The 20353-nt window shown below is 44.4% G+C and overlaps 1 protein-coding gene across 2 annotated transcripts in view; it reads left to right on the top strand.

Annotated features, from left to right (window-relative positions):
- HYDIN (HYDIN axonemal central pair apparatus protein) overlaps positions 1 to 20353 on the top strand; it is a 3619565-nt gene that overhangs the window by 391245 nt on the left and 3207967 nt on the right. For both annotated transcript variants that reach the window (XM_078670948.1, XM_078670947.1), the window contains exons 7-8: positions 11692 to 11816; positions 13826 to 14027. In XM_078670948.1, coding sequence (XP_078527074.1) covers positions 11692 to 11816; positions 13826 to 14027 — 327 coding nt within the window. The remainder of the gene's footprint in view (positions 1 to 11691; positions 11817 to 13825; positions 14028 to 20353) is intronic.

Genomic DNA, 20353 nt, shown 5'->3' with positions numbered 1-20353 from the left:
CAGGCTAGATTGTTCCCATTGGGCGCAGGGTCAAGACTGATTTGCATATGGCTGGGTTCAAACTGGAATGGCATTTTGAGCAGAAAAAAATTATGGATTTAGGCCCAGATCTATGTCCTGGGATGAATGTATGACATTGCTCTGCGTTCTGTCCATCAATTGTTCTTTTTGCATGTACTCCTAGGGCATCAAAAACAAGGTGATGGATGGAGCGCTTAAATTAATCTTAACAACTGGCAATCGCTGTGGTCTGCACCCCAATCCATTGTATTTCTCCCTCCATGGCTGGCTACTCAGTTAGGACCCAGAAATATGCATTTCAGCCTCGAACCTGCTCCATGGGAACAGTCTACCCGGAACTGCCAAGCCAGATGCTCCCTGAACCAGAACACAAGCAAACCAGGACTCAGTAATTATCAGTGCCTGGGATTAATTCATGCACTTCATCCATCACTTTTTCTTGTATACTCCAGTGTGACGCCTTAAATGGGAGGGGTATGCCCAGACGTAGGTCCTGTACACACTGTGCTACTGGAACCTAGCTGCACCCAACTGATGAGCCCTAATATTGACGAAACCAGTCTTGGCTTGTACATGTTTTCCGGTTCACGAAGGACCTAAGCTTGGCAGTTGGGCTGGTCTGATTTGCATTAGGCTTGGTCTAAACTGAGGTGGCATATTGTGCAAAATAACGATGGATTGGAATGCGGCCTAGTGGCTGAGATAACTTCAAGCATTCGATCGATCACTTTTTTACTTTTTTGTATAGTTCAAGTACTCCTGGGGTCACACACACACACTTTAAATTATAAAGTTATTTCTTAACTATATATTTACCCTTCACTATGACAATAAGCAATACGTACGTATATGAAGATTTTCAAGCACTGTGTAAGTAAACCTATCGCTGCAGCCATCCCCATCTCGTAGGGTATACATGTGAGGCAAAAATAAATTGCAAATTAATTAGCAAAGAGATTGCTTTAGTAACTTAAGTGCTCTTTACGAAGGGAAGGAGAGAAAGGAAAAAATAAATGAGTGGAGGAAGGCACAAAAGAAAAATAGGAAAGTGAGGGGGAGGGAGGGGCTAAGGAACAACAATTAACATAAAAAAGAGAGAAAGGAGAGAAGGTCTGAAGGTGAGAAGAAAAGGTGTAACAGAAGAAAAAAAACGAGTAACAAGGAGAGGAGGAAAGTAAGATGGAGATAATGAATGGGGAGATGGTGAGAAAGGAAAGAAAGCAGGCGAGAACGATAATAGAGTGGAACAAAGAATAGACGGTATGGTTGTGAGAAAGAAACATAATGGAACTAAAAGGTAACAAAAAAGACAAAGAACAGCGAGAAAAGAAGAGTGAGGAAAAAGAAATAAAAGAAGCAAAGAGAAAGAAGCAGCAAGAAGAGTTCGCACGAAGGAGAGAAATCATGGAAAGGACGGAGGAGGGAAAGGAATATAGAAGAGAAAAAAGAAGATAAAGAAAAAAGAAAGACAGGAACAAGAAAGGAAAGAAATGTAAATGTAGTGCAACTATGAAAAATGCATAATAGTTGGAATCGAATAACCCTACAAATATTTTGCATTGAGTTAAACTAAATAAATGTTAATCTAGGCAATATTTTTCAGCGGTGTACGTTTTCAAATAGTGTGCTCTATTCTCAGATATTTATGATCAGGCTTCTTCCCAGGCAGCAGCAAAACATTGTGTATCTAAGAAAAAGGTTGGTAACATGCTGCTCCTGTCTCCTTACCACGTTCCAGAGCACCCGTGCGCAGAGTTTTAAAATGCAATAAGGTAGCCGCATACTACAAAATTCAATTGAAATGCAGGTACCTACTCCAAGATAATCTACGAGCCATTGGCAGCTCGCCATCAACATGTTTCAGACTCGTAATATAGAGGGAATGATCTAATAATCAATACATTATTTTTTTAAAGGGGGATAATTAAGTTTGAAACTGGTTGGGACATGTGATTTCACCTTTGATGGTCCGGCCTGAATTTTGATTTGTAGAAAGATGGGTCATCATTGGATCATACTGTGGGTAATTCATAGGACTTTCAATTAGATTATTCTTCCCACAGGAGAGCAGTACAAGGCCTTGAGGGCTGGGGTGATGTGGTTGTGCATGCTCAAGTTTACTACTGGTCCTACTGCAGCATTCTGGATCTCTAGTAATTTGCAGATTAGGTGCCTCGGATATTTTTATATTTAGTCCATTGGTATAGACACGTTACAACAAAACTATAGCTCTTGAAGCAGAACCATGTGAGAGAATCCCAGTTTGAGGAAGATCTGCGTAGGATTCCCATTGCGAAGAATGATTTTTTCTCTTTAACCTCTGGTTGGAAAGCCTTTTGAATCAATCATCAAGTCTACTTGTGTAGAGATAATAAAACTGAATAATTTCGTCAGGGCAGGTGGTGGTGTCAATAATTTTTATACAATCTATTAGTGATGATTTCTGCTTTTGAGAAGTTATGCTTCAGGTGGTTCTATAGCATCAACGTTTCTGTTGCCAGTAGCACTATCTGATTCCTGCCATGACTCAAATAAGGGTGTAATGGGAGTCCAGACTTTCCAGGTCTGAGGGTGTTTCTAGCATAGTATAAATCAGGTTGTCGTCACAGTAGTTAAAGGACGTAAGCTTGATAGTGTTGATTTGAGTAAGAGTCTGGACAGGTAAACATTAAAAAGAGAACATTTGTTGATCATTGATGTAAATCTATCCCATTGGTGATTGTGGTGCTCAGAGATGAAGACAATACTCAACCAGACAATACAGCAAGCAGTCAAACATACATGCACGGTACACTGTATTCAGCAATAGGCCAGTCATTCTATCACATAACGAGTCCACCATTTGCCTAATATTTTCTTATGTTTAAGGGCATCCTCTTGCAATACAAATTGGTTCTTCCAGTTTTGCACACCAGTCCATCTCCCGGTGCCATGCCAGTACCGTGGACATTGTAGCTGAGTTCCAGGCGTGGAAGATATCTCTTTTAGCAATGAGTGGGCCCATTCCAACCAGTGCTTATTCTCCCATGTCCCCTCCTACATCCTCCAGTGGGACCAAGAGGGCTATATGTGGAGTGAGATTAATAGTCTCAGGGGCGGCTCTAGGTTTATGGAGGCCCTGGGCAGGGAGCGTAGGTAGGGGGCACGGAAGAGGGGGTCGGGCAGGGCGGAGCCCCCCGGAGCTCAGGAAGGTGTTTTAATAAAACTTCCAGAAAAGACGTTAGATGACCAGTACCTGCGGCTGCTCCTACCCTTCCGAATTCGTCTCAGAACGATAAAATTTAGGAGGAGGAGGGTATATTGTGATGCACAACGTGAGGGACTGGCACAGACGGCTGCAGTGCCAGGGCCATGACAGGGGCCCCGGACCCACAGCTCCCCCACAGAGAAAGAATCGGTGGCCTCTTTGCCTGGAAACATCCCTGCCAGGGGCAGCCACGAGTATCATTCTGCTCATGGATTTCATCATTTTTTTGTTCTTGTTATGGTCGTCAGCGCCTGTTTTACCTAGTGAATCAGCAGTACTCTGGCCAGAGGATTCTCCATCTTTAGGTTTCCCTTGGGTGATAAAGTTCAGGATTGATCCTTCCTGTGACGCTATGAAAACCTGCTGAGCCGCCTTTCTCTTTCGTTTCGAATAACCAGATTCATGTACTCTAATTCTCTTCATTTTGCTTGCAATGTTATATACGGCTGTACCAGCGGGCCAGCAGTGGGTAGAGAAAAAAAGAAGCCAATCAGGAACCAGGAGGAACGCAGGTGCAGAGGCCAGTGAAGAGGGGGGGGGGTCAGGGTGTTTGGAAGTGGAACAGAGCCGGAGGCCGCCAAATCCCTGCCAGGGGCTGCCACGCAAATATGTATCCATCCTCAGAGGATTATTATATTAAGGATATATATTGGCGTGGCGGCCCCTGGGGTTCGGCGGCCCTGTGTAGGTGCACAGCTTGCACATGCCGGCCGCCCCTGATAGTCTGTTCCAGAACCTGTGTGAGGGCACGGAAATAGGCAGCCTAGTACTTCTCAATCACAGGGCAGGTGCAAATCATATGGACATAATCTGCTCTCGCTTCAGTTCACCTGGTGCTTGCTGGAGACTGGTGTTGGTGTGCCCTCCACTGACGTAGTGCCATAAAGAAGGTAGCATGCAGATATTTCAGTTGTGTCATTCAGAGTCTGGAAGATATCACCAACTCCCTTGCCGCCATCAATGCCTCTCTCAATTCACTGTCTTCCAGCACACACACCCTTGTTTCCCATTAATCCTTCAAGGCATGAGGGCAGGAGAATTTATTCCAATGGATTTCTAAATCCTTGCAATTCCTCAAATCCCCAAGGACCCCAATAATGTGTGGGCCTCCAGTGGGTTAAATATCATAACGATTTTGATCTTATCAAAAAAGAGACTAGTAGGTGATAATGCTCAGATAGTGCACAGAGGCCACTTTAAGGGTAGCCCATTGAGGTTAGTTCATTGGGCAGTGCTCCATGCAGCATGTAAAGGATTTTTTTTTTTTTAATCCAATCTAGCTTGAGGTCTGACAATAATAAAGTATCTTGTGTAGCACTTCACAGGTCTCCACCTGTGATGTCACATGCAAATATGCACACACAGGCATCCAGTCTCCGGGCGTGGGGTCAGTGTTTGTTCATTAAATAAGTAGCTGGCACAGTGCACAGATGTGTGCCGTAGATTGTTCAGCACCACCTCGTGTCCTGGCTCCTTTTTTTGGCACTTGCCATTACCTTGGTGACAAACCATGGACTGACCCTGCAGATGCGCAAAGTGGGATGGGGGAGCAGCACAGTGTTCCTGAAAAGAAAAAAACAGAAGGACAGAGACATCAACTCCAAAACAGCCAGCACCAAGCAAAAGGCACCAAAAGGAACAACCCCCAACCGATAAGCACCAAGCCGCACATGGAGCAGCGCCTAGCTCTGTGGTGACTTTAGAACTCAACCTCGCCACTCCTGCCCCTCCACACTTGACCATTCCTTGTGGTGACAGTGGTGTTTTGCCGTGTTTGTTGATTGGCTTATATTTTTCATTCGCTTTCCCTCATTTCTAATTGGTGTTTTGGGGTTCCCTCCCAGTTTTTCGTACCGGTTGGTTGGTCCCTGGTGTTCAGCTGCTCCCTATTTAAACATCTCTCGCTGTGCTTCTGGTTGTTGTTTCATTATGGCGAAGCGTGCTTCCAAACGCAGATATGCATTGTCCTCCTCTTCTGAAGATGATGATCCAATTCCGTCTCGCCGGACTAGGTGCAAGGGTCTAGGGGATTCTGCTGCCCTGTTGTCAGCTTCTGATGTCCAGGACATGATTGAGGCTGCTGACATGATTGAGGCTGCTGTGGCTCGCGCTCTAGAAGCCAGGGTCCTTGCTAAATGCAAGTCTTCTCCTTTGGTGGTGGGTCCGGTGACTCTCCCTCTGAGGACTCTTCATCTTCGGGAGCTGCCAAGCCTTCTAGCTCTTCCGGGAAGTTTGTTCGTAGGGGGGAGGTTCCTGCGATTCTCCAGCATATTAGGGAAAACGTGGGGGTTTCGCCTTTTTCTGCTCCTCAGGGGTCGGATGACATATTTCCGCAGTATGTTAAGCCCCCCGTTCTCGCTATTTATTTATTTATATCATTTGTAGAGCACACTGTAACCCTGCGGGCATCCTGGTGCTGAGAGAATAGGTCAAAAGGAAGCAGTCAGCCGTGAGAGCAGGAGGAAGGTATACCAACAGGAGTCAATTACTATTGCTCCTGGGGGATTATACCCTCGGAAAAAGCCAGGTCTTGATTTTCTTGCGGAACAGCAACAATTTGTGAATTTTCCTGATTTCAAGTGGAAGGCTGTTCCAAAGGGGGGCCGCTGCCACGCTAAACGCTCTCCTGCCCTGGGTCGCTTTCTTTATCCTGGGTATTCTAACAAGGTTGGTGGAAGAGGAATGGAGGGTCCGGGTGGGCTCGTACCACTGGAACTTGTCCTGAAGTGGCTTAGGGCCTTGACCATGTATTGCCTTGAACACGATGCATAAGGATTTGAATAAAATCCTCTGAGGTACTGGTAGCCAGTGTAAGTCTGCCAATGCTTTTGTTGTTGAAGATCGGCGAGTTCGAGAGAGTGCTAACTTAGCTGCTGCCGCCTGGATACTCTGTAGCCTGGCAATCAGATATCCAGGTGATTCCAGTAACAGAGCATTACAGTAGTTCAGGCGACTAAGAATGGTACTCCTGACTACAGTTGTTCTTGCCTGTGCAGGTAACAAAGGCAGCAGCTTCCGAAGACCTCGTATTAGAGTGAAGCAACTGCCCACCAGTTTGTTAACGTGGGTCTCCAGTTTTAAATTTACGTTAAAACTGACCCCCAGAATCCGCACCGTATTCACTGGTGTCAGTGGATCATCCGATGCTAAGGGCCAGAAGTCTGCTGGCAGGCTTCGGGCAATCCTCCTCACCTTGCATTGTAGAATCTCCGTTTTTCCACTTCAGCCATTTTGCCATTTCGTGCATACAGGCGTGAAAGCTATCTAATGAATCTGCTTGAGCACCATTAAGGGAAATCATAAGCTGTGTGTCATCAGCGTAGTTAATCACGCTGATGTTATGAGCTTTAATGATTCCCAACAGGGGTTGCATGTAGGCATTAAACAAAATGGGACTGATGGATGATCCCTGCGGAACCCCATGTAAGACAGAAAAGCCCTTTCATGGGTGCATCCAGATTTCTGGGGAATGGCGCGATCTTAAGCGCTCATCGGTTCCTCGTTTCTTGCAGAAGCTATACTCCTTGGAGGACGGGGAGGTCTCTCTTCCTCACTCTGTCAAAGTGGATGCCATGTTGGCCACTCTGATTGGTCGTACGGCGATTAATCCGGAGGATTGTTCTCTGGCTGATGCTATTGATAAAAAGGTGGATGGGGCGCTAAGGAAGGCCTTCTTTGCTGGTAACTTATCAATGCGCGCTGGCATTTATTCTACTTATGCGGCACAGTCGTCGGTGTCTGACTTTGGGAAGCTTGCCACGTCTATTCAAGATGAGACTGACTATTCCGGCTTGCTTGTCCACATGGAGCAGCAGGCCAAGCTCTTGGCTGACGTCTCTTTGGATGTGCTTCGTTCTTCTGCCATTGCTTCTGGTTCCTTGGTCCTGGCTCGAAGGAACCTGTGGATGCATGACTGAAAGGCGGATTCTTCTGAGAAGTCCTCTCTCCTTGAGATTCCCTTTGACGGCAAGATGATTTTTGGTGAGCAGCTGGACAGTTTGATCACAAAAGCATTCCGGGACCATAAGCATGCTCTGCCTTACAAGGGCAAGTCATCAGCTTCTCACTCTCGCCGCTTCTGGAATCCGGCTCCTTCCTCTGCCTCTTCTTTCCAGTCTTCCCGGTAGTCCTCAAAGGCCTTTTCGGACCGTTGTTGTAAGTTCCAGCCCAAGAAGGCGGCTGCCGTGGCTGGTCCCAAGGGTCTGTCGGATGCCATCAGACGGAAGTACTGACAATGAAGGCGTGGCGGCCTCGAGGCCTGTGGGTGGAAGGCTGTTGTTTTTCCTGGAGGCTTGGAGACTAGATGTGAGGGGTCGCAGGGCGTTGAGTATTATCAGGAGAGGTTATCCTATCAACTTTGTTGCTATTCCATCCGGCTGGGGCACCATCCGAACTCCTGTCCCCAGGTCCCCGGCGAAGCGGAAGGCTCTTCTGGAGGGGGTTTGGGTTCTTCTGGTGAAGAAGGCAATCGTACCGGTTCCCCTGGCACAACAAGATCAGGGTTGTTATTCCGTTTTGTTTCTGGACCAGAAGGTGTCAGGGGGGTTCCGGCCGGTTCTGGACCTCAAGAGTGTGAATGGTTGGGTTCCGACCGTTGACTTCAAAATGGTGACTTTGCAGTCCATCATTCCGTTAGTGGGGGTCCCGAACTTCGGTCTACAGGACGCCTATCTTCATGTTCCAGTGGCTCGGGAGCATCAGAAGTTTTTGCGATTGGCGACTCCTACTTCCAATTTGCGGTTTTGCCATTCGGGCTGAAGTCTGCTCCTCTGGTCTTCACCAAGCTTCTGGCTCCGTTGGTGGCCTTGGTCCACGCCCAGGGGATATTTCTCCATCCTTACCTGGACGATTGGTTGGCTCTCAGTCACACGGAGGTGGTTCTGGCAGTTTTGCGGGGCACAGCTTTCTTATCAATGTGGGAAGTCATTCCTTGTTCCGTCCCAAGATCGTCTCTTCATTGGGGCTCGGTTTCAGACTGATTTGGGGGTGGTCACTGTGCCCGAGGCTCGGGTGCACAAAATTCAATCTCACATCCTGTCTCTTCTGTCGGTCCGGTTCGGGTGGCGGCTCATTGGCTCCAGGTGCAGGGGGACATGGCGGCCACGGTCTTTCTGGTTCTGTGGGCTGGTTTCATTTGCACACTCTGATGGCTCAATTTCTGGCGCATGGGTCTCCCATTGCCTGCGATTCCGGTGTCAGGACGGCTCTTGGTTGGTGGATAGTTCGGGATCATCTGCTCAAAGGGATCTCTCTCTCTTCTGGCTCCTGTGGTGGTCACCACGGATGCCAGCCTCTCGGGGTGGGTGCCTGGCTGGGGGTTCATGGGACCAGGGGCTTCTGGTCCCCCTCACAGATCAGGGAGTCATCGAATTGGAGGGAGTTGGAGGCGGTCCGTTTGGCTCTGTTGGCCTTCTCCCGGTTTCTGCAGGGTCCCGTTGTTCTAGTCATGACGGACAACGTCACTGCCATGGCTTTCATGAAGAGGCAGGGGGGGAACCAGGTCCTCGTCTCTGGTGGCGTTGCAGTTGTTTAGTTGGGCGGAGTCTCATCTGGTGGCGCTCTTGGCTATTCATATTCGGGATGTGTCCAATTCCCTAATGGATGCTCTCAGCAGGGTTATCCGTCCTCTGTGGATTCCTGACCCGTCAGGAGTTGTTTGTGGATCTGACGGTGCAATGGGGTGTTCCGGTGGTGGACCTCTTTGCGTGTGTGGGCGATGCCAAGGTGGCCCTGTTTGTCTCTCGCAGTCACAAGGGTTTGGGTGGTGAATGCTGTCTCCTGCCCTTGGCCTCGTGGGCTTCTGTATGCTTTTCCTCCCTTCCCCCTTCTTCTCTGCTTCCTTCTGAGGGTCTGATCATTGGGGGCTCTGGTGGTTCTGGTGGCTTGGCCTCATGCCTCCTGGTTTCCTCTCCTGGTGGAGATGAGGTCGGAGGTGGAGTGGTTGCTGCCTCTGTCTCCACCCCCTTTGGTATTCCCGGTGTTGCAGCGGGATGTGCTGGACAGGATGCGCTTGGCGACCTGGAGGTTGAACACTTAGGTCTGCTGCGTAAAGGAGTTCTGGCTGGCTTGACCTCTACTCTGCAGGCGGCTAGGTGCCCGTCGATCAACAAGTCGTACCTGAGGCACTGGCGTTCTTTCAGTCGGTGGTGTTGTGACACAGGTTTGGACCCTGCTTCCTCTTCTTTGTTTGAGGTGATGCTGTTTCTCCAAGATGGTGCTGCCTTGGGCTTGAAGGTTTCTTCCCTTTGTTTGCAGTGGGCTGCGATTAAGGTGTTTCGGAGCTCTTGGGGCAATCTCTCGGATCCTGATGCGTTGGTTGGTCGCCTTTTTAAGGGATTGGGTAATGTTCTTCCTACCCCTCAGCGGCATTTTTCCTCCTGGGATCTGTCTCTTGTCTTGGACGCTTTGATGTCCCGTCCCTTTGAGCCCTTGCTTTTGGTGGACCTGCGCCTTTTGTCCTTCAAGACCTTCTTTTTGGTGGCCATTTCCTCTGCTCGCTGCCTGGGTGAACTGGGTGCTCTATCTTCCAAACACCCTTTTTGTCTGGTTTTTGAGGAGAGGATCGTTTTGAAAAAGGTACTTTCCTTTCGTACTAAGGTAGATTCTCAGTTCCACAGGGATCAGGAGTTCGTCCTTCCTTCCTTTTTTGATTCTCCGTCATCGGAGTCTGATGTGCGGCTGTACTGTTTGGATATTGGGAAGGCTCTCCTGGTCTATTTGGAGCGGGTCGCTCCTTTTCGTCTCTCTGATTCGCTTTTTGTAAATTTTGGGCCCTTGAATTGGGGTTTGTGTCCTTCTACTCCTTCTTCGAGTCGTTGGGTTTGGTCTCTGATTTCTTTGGCGTACAGGGTGGCGGGGCAACTTTCTCCTTTGGGGGTTCAGGTTTGTTCCACTCGGTCCATGGCGGCGTCCTGTGCGGAGGTCCAAGGGGCTTCCATTTCTGAGATTTGCCAGGCTGCCACCTAGGCTTCACTGTTGACCTTTGCCTCTCATTACAGGATTGGCCGGGAGCTTGACCGTGCTGATGTTTTTGGGTACAAGGTTCTTTCTACTATGGTTCCTGAATAGTGGTTTTCCTTGTTGTCTGTGTTTTTTAATAAACCTGTTTTGCATACCTTCTTTGTTGTCCAGTTTGGCTTTGTACATCTCGATGCGTAAGGAATGGAAGCGAGGGAGGTTTAAAACATTACAGTACAAATACTTGGAATCCTAGTAAAATGCGAAATTGCCAGAGTATACAACCAACAATTGACATGTAAAAGATGAGTTTATACACAAGACATTTGTAAACTATGGTTACCCTACCTATGATTCATAGCCCCAGTATATATATATTCCATTTGAAGCTACCCTGCAATACGATAGGTTTTAATATTAAGAGGAGGTATGGAGGCACGCTACTATAGCTACGAACTACCATGACCAGAGTGCAATGTAGCCACGCCCACTACGACAAGAATTGATTAAAACGCTCTGCAAATACGGCGCGAAACCAAGCAGCTTTCCTCCTGATGAATCCAGTGACCAAGGGCTGAGGAAGCCTGAAACGCGTATGGACTTTGTTAAATTACTGCCTGGAGATGCCGTTTTCCCTGTCACCCCAATGAATAAAAGGTTGATCAACGCTGGTGTGGGGCGCCTCAATTGCAGGGTAGCTTCAAATGGAATATATATATATATATATATATATATATATATATAAGTGATTCCATGGGATCCGATTGGCTGAAGAAATCCACTGGGTCACTACTACTGCGCCAGCTGATTTGGTCGGGTGGCTCAAACCGCCCACGTTAAAGTTCAAGTACTGCTGGTCCTTCTTCAGCAAAGGTCTGTGTGTTCCTGGTTCACTGTAGCCTAGTGATGAGGTGAGGGCGTTGTAGCTAATGATCTTTCCCCACCCCTAGGCCCTAAATTACTGTTTCGTTTTGGTTTGTGCACCGACTGACAACGTCCGGGGATCATGCTGTCAACATTATTTGCGATTAATAACATGTTTTTCATTTGTAATTTCCGAAGAGGAAGCGATCTTTAATTTCAAAGAATGAATCCGAATGGAGAAGCTGGTTTTGTTAGTGTAGATGGACCACTTTTTACTTGAAAGCATGCTGCCTCACATAGCATTTAGAGTGGTGTTAGTTCAGTGTCCCATTATCAGTGTGCGTATTCACTCACAATTCTAATAATGACAAATGATACTAAAACAATTTCTAAATAGTGCTTTTTATCATGCTGTGTGGGTAACCCCATACATAAATTAGTATACAGTAGATGGCAGTGCCGTTTACATTCTATTGTTTATACGACCAACTTGAGAGGTCTTCGGGGGGGGGGGTAGACTTTATTTTGTCTTTAAGTTAGCCCCCCCTCCCCTTTCTCTTAAAATTAGGCTTTTGATAGAAATGGTGTTCTGTGTTTTTCAGCCCGTTCTCCGTGGAGCCATCGGTAGGAACCCTTGCCATTGCAGAGAGCATGCAAGTGACGGTGGCATTCCAGGCTCAGCAGATCGGGGACCACTCTGAGGACCTGGTGGTACACTACGACACTGGTGAGTGCTTGCGTTCTGCGGTAGACTACGCTGTTAAAAGCACTGTTCTGCTCGTGTTCTGCTAAGCAATTTCGATGTTCCACATGGATAAGTGAAATGGTGTAGCCCACATGAGGCACTTTGTATTGCACGAAATAGGAACTGCATCGAACGTGGCACGGTTTGTGTACCCTTGAGTTCAGTAGAAGTACTACAGGCTTTTTTTTACCGTTAAATGTCTGTTATGTGTTCAGTTGTGTTTTCAGTGAATTAAATATTTGATTAGTGTGTCTTGTAGTGTAGTACTAAATAGATTTCATATGTGTCTGTCCGCCCTTCTGTCCCATCCCTCTTTCTGTCTCCTTTCTCTTTCTGTCTCCTTTAATTTTCCGTCATTTCAACATGCTTCATTTACACTCTCTCATCGTTCCCCATCTTCAACGGGGAATAAAGCTCCCTCTGCGTATAGGATTGCTCTATTTTAATTTATGGCACCGCAGGAGTCCCACAGCGACACCTTTTTCTTAAAACCCCTTTTAAAGCCCATACCCCTGCGAAATACAAAATAAATCCTCAAGACTGAATGGATTTACACCAAATTACAAAAAGCACGCTTTCTGCATAAAGTTCTAGCTTTCTAACGAACTTGGTGTAATTAGTTTCAGCCATGTATCTCTGTCCAAAATTTCCATTGGAAATTAACATTGGAAATCAATGTTTTGGGATGCCACCTTGATCTTGACCCACACTTGACATGACATCCCATAACTTTCTAAACAAAAGTCGAGGGGGGTGAGCTTGTTTTTTTCTAAATGTAAAGTGAAGATTTGTCAAACTTCCCCAAAGTTATTAGCCAAACAAAAAGCACTCTTCCTGTGGATACTCTGATCCATTTATTACTGCACAGTGACAACTGCCACAGTATTATCTAGCTCTATATCTACCTCGCTCTATCCATTGCTCTGTTTCTCTATCTCTCTGTATGTGTGGGTATATGTATATATGTATGTGCATGAAAGGGGGTATGGGGTTTACCCCATTAAAAAGAGAAAACATGCATCTAAATATATATATATATATATATATATATACGATGTAAAAGCATCACAATGTGAAACAACACGTTGTTAAGATAATCAATTTGTGATTGCTGCTTTATAATGTACTTCGTTGTATTGGAACACATGGTAGTGACTGCCATTAAATGAAAATGCACCTTGTCACCGAAACCCAATAACATATTATTTATCCTCCCTTAATTGTTAATTTCATTTCTTTAACAGTTGAGTCTGTAACCCCCCATGCTTGATTTTTTATATTTCTTATGTATTGCGATTAGACATTTTGTCTGCTTCTGTATTTATATAATTTAATGAATTGCTCTGTTTAATACATGTAGTTTATTTCTACAAACTTCATAGAACTGTCTTGCCCATGAGTGTCTGCCAAAGCAATATTTTTGATTGGCTTAGGCTAGAAATTTGTTTTTGAATGACTTAGAAGCTGGAGCCACCAGCTGTAGAGGGGGAAGACTAAGAGTTGTTTGTTGTGAACCCATATTTTTTCGAAGGTATGCCATCTTATAAATCTGCAAAGCTCGTAGCACCTCGCTTGTTGATCTGTGACTCAGAGTTGAGGACCAATGCACATTTTTTGATGTTTATGTAATTTATACCAAGTTAAGTTGATAATAAATTCAATAGCATGTTGTTAAAGTGCCATAGTGGTTCCCAAACAGTTACTAACATGCACAAGTAGCATGTTGGATAAGGAGTTTTATAGCACACGTGGGAAATTAAATCTTGATACACCAAAATAATACATCAAATCCGTAAGCATTTCAGTATGATGAGCGGTTTTGCCAGGGAGTCCCGTTTTAACTGTTACTTTCCTCAGTTAAACTCCTACCTCTCACACCTACAGTGCTTTTTTAACCTTTTTATGTTATAGATTGTTTAAACATTGACATAGAAAGATTACTTCTGACTTTCCCTCGAGCTTTATTTTATATATATTAATCTTTTTAACAGGGGAAGATATTTATGTTCGTCTGTATGGAGCAGCCTCGGATATCAATGTGCGGTTAGACAAAAATTCCCTAATGGTAGAAAAAACGTACCTCTCCATGGCCAATCAGAGGACAGTAACCATTAGCAACCGAAGTGATATCATTGCTCATTTTCAGTGGAAGACCTGGGCTACTCAGGAGGAAGAAGACCAGCACAAATTAAGGTCAGTTGGGGATGTGAGCTAAGAAAATGTAAAATATTTACCCTTGTATGTTGCCTACGGGCCATGAACTTCATTCAGTGTCCAGATAAGACCACGGAACTCTTGCAGGTTAGGATTTTGCTGAGCTGTAATATCATTAGTTTTAAATTTCAAACATAGTAGAACAGTACTAGGAGCCACATTGGGATAGCTGGTCTAGATATAGACCCTTCAACAAGATCTGTAAGCCTGTAGAGATAAAAAAAAAACCAGTAAAGGTTCTTGGAGTTTATAAACACACAGCATACAGTTTGTGCCCTGTGAAGCCTTTTTCTAGGTCCTCTGGCAAGTGAGTGGTTAGTTGGCAGTCCCTTATTTGTAATCTTGTTTACCACAGGTGTCCTTATGCCATAATACTAGTGCACTCTAATTGGATAATCATGTTTTTTTTTTTTTACAGAGTTTTATATAGCGTGAACTTGACCCGAATCGGGTATCAGAGTGCTTTACATAGCACCAGTTGCATTACATGAGGACACGTTTATTTATATTAGGCACTGGGAGATTAAGTGATTTGTCCAGAATCACAGGATGTTCAGCATCATTGCTGAGACTCGAACCCTGTTCCTCAGATTCAACCACCCTAGCCGTTAGGCCAACTCCTCTTCCTATGGCCACTTGTCTGACTTCTAGATAGACTTGATAAGCACTTGAGGCTCAATTTAGGAGGTGGTACAGATTAGAAACCCAGATACTGTTTGACACAGTAAATAAAAATCCATCTTCAATGTTGAGTCAGTACTAGAACTTAAAGAAGAATATGACTTCGATTTACAGGTGAGAAAAAAGAATAGTTAAAGGTAGAATCTACTAACAAAACTAGACAGAGCTAACTCCTTCTGGGGCTAAAATATAATGCCATATTATGCTAGCACTATTTAGGCCCGAGATAAAACCTGAAACATTTTTAAAGTGCCTATGCAGTAGATACTAGATTTTCTATACTTTTGGAACCATGATCTATTGGAAAGTGTTCAGGATATCTCGGGGATCTTAAGAACACACTGAGATTCATCGACTGGCTTTCCCTGCAAAAGATCAGGATTTAATCAACAGGTGTTCTGGATCTGGACCAAAGTAATTACCTAATCAAGCCTTGGGTACCACGCAGGACAACTCAGTGAACTTATACCACAGCTGTTAAGTTTCCAGCACCCAAAAACCATGTCCAAAAATTCTATGCCAAAAAGCACATATTCCAAACAGCCCCACACCAATCAAGTCTGGGATGCAGTTCTAATATTCTGTATTAAACTCATTGGTGGTTGGGCGTCCAGTCCCTGGTGTCTGGTTAGGACACACTTCAGGGCAGTGGAATTCAGAAACCAGTGCAGGACTCAACTGGTTTCTGTCCTACTTGGTGGGAAAGATGCAATAGTTGACCAACATCAACCCTGAATCCCTCCGTACCTTAACCTACAAAGACTTGCATCTAGATTCTACCAGTTGTGGTAGAACGCTTTCTGGTGAGGGAGTAACAATAGTACCGGCGATATCTACTGAGCGCAATGGTTTCACCAGTTCCCACTTAGAACTGGAGGATGGTTGCACCTTTTAATCACTGGAATCTTACTGGACTAGAAAGATAGTACACAAAGTTTCAGTTGAAGCAAGCAGGGTTTGACCCCTGTTCATTTATACCTTATGTTGAACAGAGCCCTGCCTGTGTTCAACAAAGGTTGAAATAAAAATGGTTATGGTAATTCATTTGGTAACAGGCAGAACCTTTGCAATGAATGACAGGCAAAGATACAAACAACTGCTACTTGTAAGGGTGAGGCATATTGTTAAGAATTGAGCTGCATCGCATGTTCCTCTCATGCTCCTGTAGACTCCCAGAAGTAGACAAACTACAGTTGGGCAATTTATAATCACATCATTGTTTGTTATTGCTGGGCATGTAACAAGCCTTGGTGTGAGAGATACTAAGTTGTTGTTGGCCACAGGCCCAGTCATATAAGGCTGATCAAAACAGTTTGTGATCACCCAAAGGGTTTAAGTGCTATACTTTTTACAATCTGATACTAAGACGTAGATGCTTTCTAGAGGTGTGCCAAGATTATAGTGACCATGGACTCTCATTACATCTGCATGCAGTGTATTGGTCCTATTCATACTGTTCATTCCTCTATATTCGGGGCTTAAAGAGCTCAGAGTTATTTGAAGGCAAGACTGACCATTTGTTGCTGTGGCTGTGAACACCACATTTTGATAGCATGATACACACTAATAAAATGTAGCTATTCCCGGCCATAGCGCTAATCTTAAGTGAGTACTGTAGTAGAGTTTGAGTCTTGCAGCAAACAGTGCCCCTCTAGTGGCAGTGTTATTGTATATTATTTAGGATGAAAGTGTTTCGATTAATTACTTGATGGTTAAAATTGCATTCCCCATAGACATCACATGGTGGCAGAGTACATGGAAAAAAAGAAACACGACGATCACTTTCAACCATCAAAAAAACAAATCCTCTGTAAGCAAGTTTCACTCATTGGCAAGACCATTTTTCAGTGTCTGATTTATTGGAGAAAACATTATTGGAGTAGACCCTGGCACCTTGGCAAATGTCAGCTCTGCCAATGGCACTTTATCTGTCCTCGTCCTTTATGAGGCATCGGTGGGCCTTTACCACTTTGGGCTGATGTCTGTGGTAAAAAGAAACCATGCAGCATGCCAGAAGCCAATTTGATATATAGGAAGTCTAGAGGATCTACACCAATGGTGTTTGAGGTGCTACTCCCTGGGTCCAGTAGAAACCAAGATGATGGCAGGTGAAGATAGGTGTCACCTGAGGTCCTCACCACATGTGTCAGAGGGGATCACAGAGGGGTACAGGTACAGATGCTATGCTGCTTAGAAAAGAAGTACCTGGGTGTCCTCTTAAATGACAGTGGGTTAGTGTAAGCAGCACAGATATGATCTTGGCTAGCTCTGTTGCCTGAACTAGGCGCACACAGGAAAGTGCTACCTTTGTTGTTGCAGCTCTGACTAGTGGAACCCTAGTGAGGTTCTCACTCTCCCTCCTCATAAGAGCAGAAGCACATTTTATAGCGGCTGTTGCAGAGTGATGATATTGAAACATGGCAAGGAAACAGCCCAAACAGGAGAAACAGGACGTCTTCCTCCAACACCTGCCTGGAAATAGAAGTGTAATTGGAAAGAAAACTCTGACCCAGCTTTGAGTGACCTCGTATGAAAACATAGATCAATTATGGCTACTGGACATTATCTTTGAAGGTAGAGAAAATGGAAAAAACATCTGATGAGCTCAAAATGTTTGTGGTTGCTGTCGATGGTAAAGTACAGCAATTAGAGGGTCATTCTGAGGGCATTGCAGGAGCTATTTTGGAACACAAGGTGTTCCAGGGCTTGGTTTTGAATAAAATCTTCACTCTTGAGAATAGAATGGGAATTGGTAACAATTTGAGGAGAATGGTGATATGTAAGCTCTGGGCTTTACCCAGGTTGTTTTTGGGAGAAATGGATGGCCGATTTGAGGCTTCTTTGCAGACCACTTAGCACGTTCAGGTCAGGATGATGCCAATTGGTGAGAATAGCATGGAGACTGCCTAACTTGAGTTTACAACGTGTCTGTGGCCTCAGAATGTGTGACCACCATGGGGTTCCTATAGGGCTGCTATCCCCCGTATTCTGTAATGCATAAGGCATTGTTACGGTTTAGAGTCATTCTGATCGAGAGCAATTGAGTACTTCTCTTGTTGGACTACTAAGCCCTGATTTCAGAGAGCCCTGTAGTCAATTTCAATTTCAAAAGTGCTTTATTCGGTGTATATAAATATAACCATATAGCAACAATACAGAATAAAATTGCATGTACATCATTGATTTACATCAGACTCTAATTTATCAAATACCAAGTACAGCATACAGCAATATGTGCTCCTTTTTTTGTCATAAAGGGAGCATAATAAAAGAATTACTTTTCATAAAATAAACATGTGTCGTAGAAATAACATGTATTAGCGATTCAATAAGGAACAACAGTCGAAAATAAAAAGAACGATTGCTGGAATAATCAGATGTGCAAAATTGGCAACGCTGTATAAAATACTCGTTTTCCGACGCATGTGCAAATTGGCAATGATAAAGTGCATATTGGTACATTTGTCTAAAAATACATGTGCAAACTAGCAATAATAAGGTGCATATAAGTCAGAGCCATGTATTGAGTTCATACAATGATTGATTTCCGTGCAAAGGTGCATTTTAAAATATATGTAGCCACATGGAAGCATATATCTGGGCTCTCAAAATTAAACATCAGCTGCATCGCTGTCTTAGTACTGCGCGTGTTATATTTTAAAAAGATGGGTTTCAGATAACATTTTCTATAAGAAGTATAAAATTTACAAAACAACATAAAATGGCAGCTACTCTGCTTGGAAATACCGTCACAGGGGCATAGACATGTACCAGGTTTCTTAATCAATGGGAATGCTAATAGGTGGTGCACAATTCCTAAGCGTAAGCGAGATAATACAAAGCGATGAGAGCTTTTGGTAACAACAGTGAGGTATGATTGAAAGCCTTCACTAACGCTGTATTCTAGATATGAGTTAAACATACTTTGTTTTGCATATTTGATCATTCTGGTACTTCTTTTATGTTTCAGGAAGGTGACTTCAAGCTCCTTTTTTGATAAGCCTGTCCCCATTGTAGGTTCTCTAAAAATTTCACATTCATAGAGTGTCTTATACCAGGATTGAATATGGCATAACCAAGGTATATTTGAGCGGCGATCGAGCTTTAGGTAGTCATTAATCACATCCTGAGTAAATTTTGTTTAAGCCCTCTTCCCTATGTATTAACTCATTTGAGGCCGCAGCCGGAGTGCAAAGCAATCGTTTCAGGAAGGCATTCTCCTCATACTGGATTTGGTTACCACTCTGAGTATGATAGCCCCATATCCCTGCCCCATACAGGGCTGATGATATGCACCTAGAGTTATATATAGACACCATCTCTTGTATTCTTCGGCCCCATAGTTTCGCTGCAAATCTAAAAACACTACTATTATTCCTTACCATTTTAAAACAAACGCTCTCCTGTTTGTTAGCCCACCTACCGTCTCCTGAAAATGTAATACCCAGATAACACAATTTCCTTACAGTTTCCAATTTCTCCCCGTCTAGGTAAAAGGTCCTGTTCTTTCTTGTCTTCCTACCACATGACATTATAAAAGTTTTTCCTTTGTTAATTATCAACTTTCTGCTTTCAGTGAAGGTATAAAACGTATTAATTAGAGTACATTGCAAGCCGTTTTGGGTCCGGGAGAGAAGAACCGCGTCATCCGCGTATAAAAGAATTGGAATGGGTTTACCGTTTATAATAGGGGCATCTACTTGGATTGTTCTTAGGATTTGATCAATTTGATTTATAAATAGGGAAAATAAAAGTGGGGCAAGAACACATCCTTGTCGAATGCCTCTATTAATTCTAAATAAAGGTGTGCATATGCCAGCAGTACCAAATCTGACTTTGCTAGACAGGTTTTCGTACAGTCTGGCCAGGAAGTGGATAATTTCAGTCGGGGCACCCATTTCTAATAAAACTGGCCATAAGAGCGAGTGTTCCACCAAATCAAATGCCGAACTTAAATCAGCAAAACACAAAAATAAATTGCCCTCTTTGGCTTTTGTGTATTTGCTGATAATAAGTTCCAGGTTCGCGCACTGCTCCATTGTTCCCATCCCCTTTCTAAACCCGTACTGCACTGGGGATAAGATGTTATTTTCCTCAACCCAGGCTTCCAGTCTCTCTAAAAGGACTCGACTGAGAATTTTAATTGACGAGTCCTGGAGCGAGATGGGGCGGTAGTTACGTGCCTCTGACCTGGAGCCTTTCTTATAAAGGGGTACAATAATAGACTGACCCCATGTTGGTGGGAGCCTATCTTCTACAGCAGCATTAAAATATCTTGTCAGTATTGGTGCCCATAAGTTCATTTCATGTTTAAAAAAATCCATGGGCACCCCGTCTGGGCCCGGGGCTTTACCGCTTTTACTCTTTCTTATTGCCTCGGTAACCTTGGTTAGGGTCACAGATAACTGCTTTTTTTGCCATTTTGAACTGGGCACTGTATCTGTGTCTAAAATCGACCCATCTAAGTTAAAATCAGAATTAAAAATCCCAGTAAAGTGGGCTATCCAGGCACGACAGCTTACATGGGAGGTGATTTCAGGGATGTTGTCGTTCTTCAGGAGCGGGCTGTTTATGGTTTCCCAGAATAATTTGTGGTTTTGTGTTGCCGCAGCCATGTCTAGGTT

This window comes from Lissotriton helveticus, chromosome 12 (genome assembly GCF_964261635.1).
Source record: "Lissotriton helveticus chromosome 12, aLisHel1.1, whole genome shotgun sequence".
NCBI lineage: Eukaryota > Metazoa > Chordata > Amphibia > Caudata > Salamandridae > Lissotriton > Lissotriton helveticus.
Note: the sequence above shows the minus strand (reverse complement) of the source record. Positions and strands in the feature narration are given on the sequence as shown.